Raw genomic sequence first — 11,437 nt, 5'->3', positions numbered from 1 at the left:
AAATAGAGTTTTCAGGAAATTTAGGTAACTTGGTATGGTTGAAATATAATATGCTTATAAGAGACGGGGAGAAGATACAGGTAGACAAGTAGGCAGGACAGATTCAGATTGTCTTTTATGCTGGTCAAGGACTTTGGACATTATGGTGTAAATAACACAAAAAGCACTACAAAACCACATAAGAATGTTCAACAGCAGAAGATATTAGGACTAGGGGCCAAATTTGGGGTTTAGGTAATTTGTAGCTGTTGTGCTGAGAACGGACAAGAGCGTCCAAGACAAAATGAATGAAACCAGGTGTGAGATTTATCCAAAGTACATGGGTGGGAAAGCTAAGACCTAAATTAAGATGCATTGCCCACATTTGACTGGTTGGAGGGAGTAAGGAGGAGGAGTCAAGGATTACTCCCAGACTTCCAGCTTGAGCAATTCCAAGGATAGAGTACCACTCAATAGGGAACATAGGAAGAGAAGGTTGGATAATGGAATAATTTAGTTTAGTTTGGCACATACAGAATTTGGGGTGCCTAATGAAAAAGAGATGCCCAATAGACTGACAAAAACACTGTTGTATTTTATGTGACTTGGTCTACCAGAAAAGAAATTAGGAGAAAGCAATAAGAGCATCGTCACAAAAATGACCTTCAGGGTTTACTGTATCAGTTATATATAGAAAGAGTGGCATAGAATGCTGTAAATCTGAGCTCAAAATTGATAACCAGGGATATATTTTTTAATTCTATCTCTGTAACTCTGAATCAAGTTGATAATGGCTAAGTAAACTGTAAATAATAACAATATAATAACTTTAATTTATTGATCATGTGCTATGAATTATCTACTGTACATTTTGCAAACACTTGACAAATAATCTCGTTTCATTTCCAAAAATCTCATTTCATTTCCATGAAAATTCCAGAAGGGTATAGAACATGTTGGTCTCATTCACATCTGTATCTTTAACATCAAGCTAACATAATGATGGCGTATAAGAGGCGCTCAATAAATACTTATATGAGTAAATAAATTATTTAATGAATAAATCAATACGACAACCTTGTAAGTTACACATTACCTATAATGCAAATGAGAAAACTAAAATGTAAAGAAGTTTAGTAAATTACTTCTGCTGTTGAACATTGCTAAACAGCTAATAATCACCAATATTTGAATATAAACTCAGATCAACATATTTCCAGGTACATTACAATCAATGATTCTGGTTTCTTTTGTTTGTGATCTTTTTTGATCACAGTAACAGGACTGATGAAGAGAATTCAGATGACTCATTTACTCAGATAATAACATTAATCTTTCACTTTGCTTTTTTACATAGAACTAGCCCTTTCTTCTAGCTGTACATATTCAAATTTAGATTTGTGATAGTATAATCTATACATAATGTTTTGTTGTGTTTTATTTTATTGTAATATGAACCATGGAAGGAAAAGCAATGAGTAGTCTATGTGTTTTGCCTTATTCCCCAAACTTTTTTACTTTTCTGTGCTTAGGAGACTCTACAGACAAAATGAAAACCCTTAGCCATTTAAAAATAAAGTTATCAACACATTTCAAGCATATGATATCACCGTTTGTAAACTCTTGTGTTCATTAAAAGTAAAATCTTGTGAGAATTGCTAATAACAGTAATTAAATGTGTTGATTGGGTATTTATCAATGCTCACTGCACTTCATTTACAGTTTGAGATTTTGAAGCTACAATTGGATTCTACAGTCCAAAGAGACAAGTATAAGCAACATTTCTCTCACTTTGCTCTTATTTGCCAAACTTCCGAGTAAATAGAGACCAGAGGGCATCATTAACACATCATCTGTTCTGGCTTGGTCATGCTAGAAAATTATTTCACACTGTAAGTCATTGGGGAGATAGTTGTACTTAGTGAAGATAGGAAAATATTTATCACAGAACTTTATTTGAGGAACCAAATGTTTGGGGAATTCTCAGACTATTAAGCAAAGGCAAAGTGTAAATCTGAGAAAGAAAACTTTAGCTGATGCAAGAGAGGCAAGAGATATTCAACATATGTACATATCATAAAGAATACACGTTTATTGCCAAAATTAAACCCATATAGGTACATCCGGTTCAACTTGGCCGAAAATAAAAGTACAAATCCCATAGTTTTCCCATGGTTGGCCCCACTTCTTAAAATAGGAAAGAGGGGTAGATTTTGCAGCCAGACAGACGGGCTCAAATCTGTCTCTAACTTCTATTGCTCTATCTTCTTGAATACCTTATATTTCTTATTCATTTATTCCTTAGAAAACATGCATAGAGTGACTTCTCTGTGCCAGGTGTGGTACTAAGCATAGGGTACAAAGATGAATAAAGCACAATGCCTAATTTCTATAATTCACAGTCCAGTGGAGGCAGCGGGCATTTTAATATAAACAGTAAGTGCATCGATAGAAGTGCATGGGGTATTTGGGGAGTTCAGAGAAAGATGCCTATCTAGCCTGAGGAGATTATAGATTGTTTCCTGGAGAAATAACCTAAAAGAGGAGTTTTTTCAAATGAGTAAATGTCAGCCAGTTAAGGGAGGTAGAGTGGAAGAGGAGGCCATTTCAGGCACTAGGGGGCTGTAGGATCAAAGGCATACAGGAACTACAAAGAGAGCTGGGATTTTAAACCAGGCTCATCTGGTTCCAAAGCCTGAGGATGTGTCTCAGTGCTTCAGGATTCTGCTGTACACTAAAGTGCTTGGGGCTTACACGAAGCGTTCATCCAATATCATTAGCTAGGTAGATAAGTTATTTTGCAGATAGATATCAATATTATGTATTATATGTAAATATATATTTTATATGTATATATACACACATTTTATGTGTTATTTTTTAAAGAAATAAAAATTCACAGCCTTTCAAACATACTATATGCCAAACACTGACACATTGCAGACTAACAATGTGAAAATGTGTCACCAGGTTAACTTCCTTCAGTGTAGACTTTGGAATAAATCTTTGGCTATATTCTTTTGCATAATTAATGTTTGCCTATGTCAGCTTTTCTGAATCAGCACTACCTTAGCACATAATAATAAAATAACAAGAAATAATGCTAATAATGTCTGTTTGCTGAGTGTTTCTACATGCAAGGCCCCATGCTAGACATTATGTCTCACCTAATAATTAATAGTCCAGTGAGGTAGGTAATACTATTGTCCTCATTTTGTGAGTAAACTAAGGCTTAGAGTTTTTAAGTAATTTTGTCCAAATAATAGCTGATAAATACTGGAGCCGGAGTTTAAACCCATGACATCTGGCTCCCAAGCTTGCCTCTTCATCACAAATCATCTTCTTGAAATAAGGGCTGAGTATTCACATTATTTATATTTATATCATAGCTTTCCAGCAGCAGCCATGGTTGAAAAACATTACTTTAATACATCACATTGTGAAACTGTTGGCCAGTAAACAAATTTTAGAGTTTATCATCTCAATTATTGCTTATCTGACCTATTTATGAAGAGGAAAGTTTGCCGTTGATAAACCATTGTGAGTGGCTTAACATTAAGCCTCTAAAGTCACTTTAATTGATAAATATGCTGATAACTTTTAGTTTGTCTGAGTCAATGATTTCTTTCTCCCAGGAAAAATTAAAGACAGGAACAAATTAGATATTAAGGCTGATATGAATTGACAATAGAACCAGCCCCAGTCAAACATTCTAATCGAGTTAGAATATTGGAGAAGCATGAATTCACCGGGATCTTAGAGACTTGGGAAAGGGGTTTTAGAATGTGGAAGAAAAGGTCAAGACCTGTCAAAGACAAATTTACTTTCTTACATTATCTAGATTATTTGAGTGCAGCATTCAAAATATCTCTCTGAATAATTGTTTTGTTGGTACACTTTATCATTTGCTAAATTTAAAAATGCAAATCATTCTTTGTATATATCTTTACACATTTAAGTTAAAGTTCAAGCTCTTGTTGACTATGTACAACTAAACAGAAACTATGATTCACGAGAAACCAAAATGAGCTGGCATTTATATGGTTTGCCCTACTTTCTTGGCAAATATTTATGATTTTCCAAAGATTGGATTATTGACTTCAAAAACCAAGTTTAAAATCAGGATGGAACTTTCCAGTTCAATGATCTCTTAAGATGGGATTATTTTTATTAACAATAAATCAGTACCAACAAACTTCCTTGCTAGTATGTTTATTTTCATTTTTTCCTGAGTAGAAATTTACATGAATACTCCTCTTTGAAAAGAGAGTGGAGCATGAGGCTGTTTTGATTGGAAATTGTCTGGACTTGCAGAAGGAGAATCATGTTGTTGAAATCACTTGCTTGGTGTTTACCACAACAATATAGTATATCAAGCTAAGGCTCTTTCTGTAGATGCAACCAAAAATTATTCTCAAAGGGAATTTATGAGAAATGGATTCTTTACTCATAGAATCCACTAGAGACTGGATAACTTAGTTTGGAAATGGGCAGTTAGCAAGCTCTGGAGTCTAGAAAGCAAGAATGCCAACAATACCAAGAGCAGTATGGTCATGATTTTACCACGTGGATGGAATGGAAACGCGTGTGTTTTTATTGTTTTCTCCTAATCATTCTGCTAAAGACCATCGTCTTTTCTCCTCTGTTAAAGATTCAAATTCTAGAGAAAGATTTTCTGAACATTTTAGCTTGCTTTATCCACCCATCTGTTTAGTTGAGGGGAAGGGCAGGGGACCAAACTCATTACAGTTCCAACAGACTATAGCTAGTTGGAATGGAAAATTTCTCAAAAGCTAGTTAGATTCCAGGTAGAAAATGTACTTTGGACAACCAAAAAACCAAAATACCTTCTGCGGTGAATGGAAGCTAGAGTAAAGCAGGCAATATGGCCAAACAAAGTTTTGCTGAGAAGTTAGACTATGGGTTATCTCTTATTATGAGTATTAAAAACAGAGGCTACAAAGAAAGATAGGTATAGGGGCCTTAGTACTAAGTTAAAAAAAAAAAAGGTAGAATTATCTGAATTATGAGCTTGTTCCAAGAAAAGTGTGGAATCAATATTAAAATCTAAATAGTAATTTAAAATAAATGTAAAACAGGATGACCCCATCACTATTATTGCTTATACTGTTGCCATCAATATTACTCCAAAATTCTGACTAATGAAGTACAGCAAATATATATATGAACAAGAATCATAACTGTTGAAGAGGAGATAAAAGAGCATTGTTTGAGGATAATATGATTATGTATAGTGAAAACCCAACTGAAAAACTATAATAAAATTTTACTGCATGCCAGCACTAATAGAAAATATAATGGCTTAAAAGAAGATTTATTCACAATAGGCAAAACATGCACATAAGAGTACAAAACATCTAGGAATAATCTTAAGAGGAATGTGTGGAAGGAAATGAAGAACAGCACAGAAACTTGCTGTAAGGTACAGAGAACTGTCTAAATGCTTTTGTTCCCTTTTTAAAACTTGACAGAATGTTCTCACAGGTGAAAAAAGTCAAGGAAGTTTTTGAAATTGGGAGTGATTAGGGGCAATTTGTCTTACTCTATTCTAAATGAAAAGATAACTCCAAGTGCTTTTTAAGTGGACTAGAACAAAAATCTAGTCAGATCAGTGAATCAAAATATGTAGCCCTAAAACAGACTGTAACAGATGGAAGGATTTAACAGATCTTCAGAAGATCATCAGGTTTGTGAACAGAAATTTACATGCAGGAAATGTGCATCTTAGTTTCATTTAAAATTAGCTGCCTTGACCTAACTTACTCATGAGCCTAAGTCACTACTATTAAATAACTAAATCCAAATTCCTGGTGCTACTCAACGTGAAACAGGCTTCAGGAAGTCTGTATGAGAAACAGCTCAATTGCAAATCTATGCTTTTAATTTAGAATGTTTGCTCACTTCCTTTTAAAGGATTTTATTTGAAACCACTGTTTGTTCCTCTTTTTTTCTTTCTGAATATGTCATTCTAATAGGCATTGAATGTCTATTCTGATTATACCTCTTGTTATCCTTAAGATTTAGCTGCATTGATGGATGACTGCCTCTCTTTCAATGTAGCCTAAAACCCAGCAAGTGAACTTGTTTTACTTCATGCAGTTTATATTTTGAGTCCTACCATGCCTGGCATAACCTTTAAATATATATGGTGGGATCCTTCAAGACACTTTTATGAGCTGAAGTAGAAGGTAACAGGCAGAAACTTGATTTAATTTCTATATTTTTTTTAAGTAATTAAAAGCACTGAAGTGGTCAACAATAGGGAAATGGTTAAAAAATATCTTTGTACATCCATACAATGTACTATTATACGGTCACCAAAAAAAATGTTGTTTTTAAGAATTTTAAATAATACAGTTCTTTCAGGAGGTGAGAAGTAAATTATATCTTTATTTTTTATTTCTATACAGTATTTGATTTTGGTTTTTTCCTTTATTTTCTAAATTTCCTAAAGTATGAGAATCAGCAAAACTTATTGTAAAAAGATGAAAATCAAGATGTTAAGAACTGGAATATATATTAATAAGGATTCATGATAAATAACAAATTATATATACATAGCTATTTAATAAATAACATTTAATGTATACTTTTAGTTGGTTTTACAAAAAGACATATAGAGTCAAACAAATGAATGACAAAGTCACTCTAACTTGCATTTTCAAATGCAGCCCCATATTTTCTACCACTCAACAACTGAGTAAGGGCCCACTGTCAATTTAATGGCAGTTCATGTAAAAGCAGAAAAGGATTTTTTTTAAATATAGGACCTTAAATTCTAGACTTTCAAAACTTGATATGTATATTAAGAATGACAAAGATCATATCCACTATATCTCAAATAGAAACAAGATATAAGCATCACGTCTCATTATACATTCTTTGACTCAAATAATTGGTAAGAGACCCTGCAGTTTGTACATGTGGTTGATGATGTTGCGCTCATAAATATGATCATCATTTGTTTTGCAAGACAGTAAAATATTATAATGCTATTAACTTGATTCTAAAAATAATTTACTCCTAGATGAATCTTTTTGGAAAATCTTACCAAATAGAATTATTTTCAGTGCTCTTCTGAACCATGGATAAAAAAATGCATAAACCATTGGATTAAAAGTAGAGTTCAAGTAGCCAAACCAAATCAATGTGTCATTCAAGGTGGGTGGAATAGTATAGTCCAGGAAAGGATCCATGACTGTACAGACAAAGAAAGGACACCAGCATATTAGGAAAACTCCCACCACAATTCCTAAAGTCTTTGTTGCTTTCCTGTCTTTGCTTTGTGAAATTCTGTTTTTCTCTTCTAATCCAATTTGAAGTTTGGGATTTGAATCATTAATTGATCTTGCCTGCCCTTTAGCAATAAAATATATTCTACAATAAACACACAACATAATAGATCCAGGTATATAAAAAGAAGTCATAAAGGCCAATATCCCAGATGTTTTGCTAAAGAAGACAGAGCAACCCCCTACGCAGTGAGTGTGTTTGTAATATATCTGCTCAGCTCCTTTGATGTTTAGCTCCATAAAGATCATTCCAAATGCAAAAAGAGCAGGGACGCTCCAGCTAATGAAGATCATCACAAAAATAACCAAGATACTGATTTTGGCTTTGTATCTCAGTGGGTCACACACAGCAAAGTAGCGGTCAATGGAAATGAAGGACAAGTGGAAAATGGATGCTGAGCTCAGCATTATATCAGTGCTGGTGTGAATTTTACAGAAGACTTCTCCAAAATACCAGCAGCGCTCAACAGATCTCACCATGCTATACGGCATGACCAGGCATCCCAGCAGAAAGTCCACAGTGGCCATGGATTGAATGAGCCAATTAGTTGGGGTATGAAGTTGCTTGAAGTGTGATATGGAAATAATAACTATCAGATTGCCAACCAGTGTGGTCAGAATTATGATCATCATCAAACTGTATAGAGAAGCACGGACATCATTTGACCAGCTGCTTTTCACACAGGAAATATTAATTATATTGTGGCAAAAGGACATGTTTTTGAGGGCTATCCACCACTTAATTCTTCCTTTGTGTGTTGAGGAATCTTTCTTTGAAATCCATAATTGGGTTAGAGTCCTTTCTTTTATTTTCATATGCCTATCCTAGAAACCTGGGGGAAAAAAAAGAGAGAGAGAGAGTGAATCATTGGCAATTTGATTCCTCTTACTTCTAACACATTTACCTATTACTTCTTGTTAAAAATAATTATTTGGGGGAAAAGCTGTTACTTCTAAGTTTAGTTCAATGGTTCAGTTCAACAATTTATTAACATCTACATGATGCCAGACACTGTGCTAGAAATGAAAAGCTAAAATTATTAGGTCGAAATAAATGAAACTGAATTTTTATAGGTCAGAGAGTGTCAAATGATAAAATTTTTATATGCTTTAATCACTGGAAACAGTTTTTGCCCAAAGGAAAGTTTTGTGAAAGAGACTTACATTCTAAAGAGTATATACCAATTGCCAGAAAGTTTAGAATTGAAATATCTTAGTGAAAAAAAAGTAAAATATTTGAAATGTGCCTCTTATACAGAAGTAATATCTACTAATGCCTGCTTATGCACTTATGTATATCTTATTTTATAATTGATTGTAATGGAAAGAAACTTACATATGTTTACTACCAGTTTGTCAAGCAATTATACATGTATTCTGTGCATTATTTCTTTTAAGATTTTTATATCTACAATATCAACATTACTCTTTATAAGGAAGACATGACAATTTTACTGGAAAGAAATTGAGGCTTAATTTGTAAAACCATTGAAGTTGGAATATGACCTGATGTCTCAATTACTAGTAAGAATTTAAGATGTCTTGAATAATGGCATCTACTTGTGGTTTGAATTATTAAGGATTTTAAATATGCAGACCACTATGTATGGTAAGAAGTAATGTGACATGGAGACAAGAGCATTGAGATGAGAGCCATATCACAGTAGGTAAACATTTATATAATTTACAAATTGATTCCCCTGGATTAGTCTGGTACCCACTTGGCACTGTACATGGTTATAACAATATTATCGGCTATATTTCCTATGCTGTACTTCACATCCCTGTGACTATTTGGAATTACCAATTTATACTTCTTAATCCATTCATTTTTTTCACCCATCCCACCCCCACGCCAAATCTGGCCATCATCAGTTTGTTCTCTGAATCAGTGAGTCTGTTTTCATTTTGTTTGTTCATTTATTTTTTTCCTTAGATTCCATATATAAGTGAAATCAGGTGGCATTTGTCTTTCTCTGCCTGACTTATTTCACTTAACATAATACTCTCTAGGTCCATCCAGGTTGTCACAAATGATAAGGTTTCATTTTTTACGGCTGAATATTCCATTGTATATATGTACCACCTCTTATTTAACCAACTGTTTATGAATGGGCATTCAAGTTGCTTCCATATTTCAGCAATTGTAAATAGTGCTGTAGTGAACATACGGGTGCATGTATCTTTTCAAATTAATGTTTTAGTTTTCTTTGAATTAATACCCAGAATTGGAATTGCTGGGTCATAAGGTAGTTCTATTTTTAATTTTTTGAGGAACTTCTATACTGTTTTTCATAGTGGCTGTCCCAATTTGCAATCCTACCATGAGGATTTCCTTTTCTCTACATCCTTGCCAACACTCGTTGACTTATTGTTGATAGCCATTCTGACAGGTATGATTTCAACTTGCATTTCTCTGATGATTAGTGACATTGAGCACCTTTTCATCTGTCTCTTGGCCATATGTATGTCTTCTGTGGAGAAATGCCTATTCAGGTCCTTCGCTCATTTTTTAATTGTTTTGTTTGTTTGTTTGTTGGGGTTTTTTTGGTGTTGAATTGTATGAAGTCTTCATAAATTTTGGATATTAACCCCTTATCAGATGTATCTTTGGCAAATATCTTTTCTCATTCAGTAGGTTGTCTTTTCATTTTGTTGATGGTTTCCTTTGCTGTGCAGAAAAATTTTAATTAGATGTAGTCCCATTTGTTTATCTTTTGTTTCCCTTGCCCAAGGAGATTTATCAGAAAAAAAGAAAAAAAGAAAAAACATTACTAAGAGCAATGTCGGAGAGTTCGCTACTTCTGTTGTCTTCTAGTTATATGGTTTTGGGTCTTATATTTAAGTCTTTAATCCATCTTGAGTTTACTCTTGTATGTGATGTAACAAGGTGGTCCAGGCTTTATTTTTTTGAATGTGTCTTTCCAGTTTTCCCAACAGCATTTATTGAAGAAACTGTTTTTACCTCATTGTATATTCTTGCCTTCTTTGTCATAGATTAAAAGATCATATAGGAGTGGATTTATTCCTGGTCTCTCTAGCCTGTTCCATTGAGCTATGTGTCTGTTTTTATGCCATTACCATGCTGTTTTGATTACTACACCTTTGATATATAGTTTGATACTAGGTAGCGTAATACCTCTAACTTTGTTCTTCCTTCTCAAGATTGACATGGCTATTTGGGGTCTTTTATGGTTCCATGTAAATTTTAGGGCAATCGCAATTTATGAAACAGATAAAAGTAAAATTTGTTAAAACCTTCTAGTAGGCCTCCTCCTCATGCATCACTGAAAAACCCTAAGGGACCCAGTTTAAAAATGCCCATGGGACCCAGTTTAAAAATGCCCTTTTTATTTCTATTTGATTCTGTAATTCTCAGTTAAATTTTGGAATTTGCAATATATTTTGCAATCAGAACGAGAGAGAGAGACACATGAGAGAGAGAGAGAGAGAGAGAGATGGAGAGAGAGAGAGAGGAGAGAGAGAGAGAGAGAGAGAGAGAGAGAGAGAAGAGGAAGAGAGGAAGAGTTTGGAGGAAGAATGTAAATTTTTGGCAATCAATAAACAATCTGTCGCTATGTTGTGAAAATGCTAGAAAATAACAACAGGTGTTAGAATTCCAGGAGTCTGCCTTCCTTTTCATCTCTTCCTTTCCCTTTAGGCTAACAATTTAAATCAATACCACATAAAAATATAAATTTATCCAAAACAAGAATTGAAAGAATAGAATATTTAGGTACTAAAATGCATATTTTAATACATTTAAAACATCTCTCCCAAAACCCCTTTCTGTCGTCTCTTCCCAGGTGGAAATAGATTCCTACTAAATGAATCTGTAAGATTTACTTCAATAGATATCCAGGCCTGTTTCATAACAGAACAAAGAGTAGACTAAATCTAGGTTATTTGAACTAAGCAATATTTAAATTATAATTAAAATTTCACTAAAAGAATGATGGGTTTTTTTACTATGCACTTGACTGAATTCTATCAGTTAAGTTATAGATCTTCTACTTAGATTTTTTTTTCTTTTACTTATACTGTTGGCATATTAAAGGACAAAGAAGCACACCCAAATCACTGTTTAGAAGGGTTTGCTAATTAATTACTACCAGTCAAAAAATTATTCTACCTGTAGGTTCATT

The 11,437-nt window shown here is 33.7% G+C and overlaps 2 protein-coding genes across 3 annotated transcripts in view; both read right to left on the bottom strand.

The window, feature by feature from the left end:
• Positions 1-11,437, bottom strand: part of LOC102894664 (trace amine-associated receptor 2) — a 30,166-nt gene that overhangs the window by 12,392 nt on the left and 6,337 nt on the right. Inside the window, exons 2-3 of one of the 2 annotated variants that reach the window (XR_003047353.1) lie at positions 7,770-8,125; positions 7,099-7,198 (exon numbers count right to left, since the gene is read on the bottom strand). The exons of the other annotated variant lie outside the window; for it this stretch is intronic. The gene's annotated coding sequence lies outside the window, so the exon portion shown is untranslated. Of the gene's footprint in view, positions 1-7,098; positions 7,199-7,769; positions 8,126-11,437 lie in introns of those variants that run through there. 2 annotated transcript variants of the gene reach the window in all.
• TAAR1 (trace amine associated receptor 1) overlaps positions 6,572-11,437 on the bottom strand; it is a 9,967-nt gene continuing 5,101 nt past the window's right edge. The window contains exon 2 of the mRNA XM_015592092.1: positions 6,572-8,125. Within this exon, the coding sequence (XP_015447578.1) occupies positions 6,996-8,108 (1,113 nt within the window). The 5' untranslated portion in view covers positions 8,109-8,125 and the 3' untranslated portion in view covers positions 6,572-6,995. The remainder of the gene's footprint in view (positions 8,126-11,437) is intronic.

This window comes from Pteropus alecto, unplaced genomic scaffold (assembly GCF_000325575.1).
Source record: "Pteropus alecto unplaced genomic scaffold, ASM32557v1 scaffold185, whole genome shotgun sequence".
NCBI lineage: Eukaryota > Metazoa > Chordata > Mammalia > Chiroptera > Pteropodidae > Pteropus > Pteropus alecto.
This window is presented reverse-complemented; position numbering and strand designations above follow the sequence as displayed.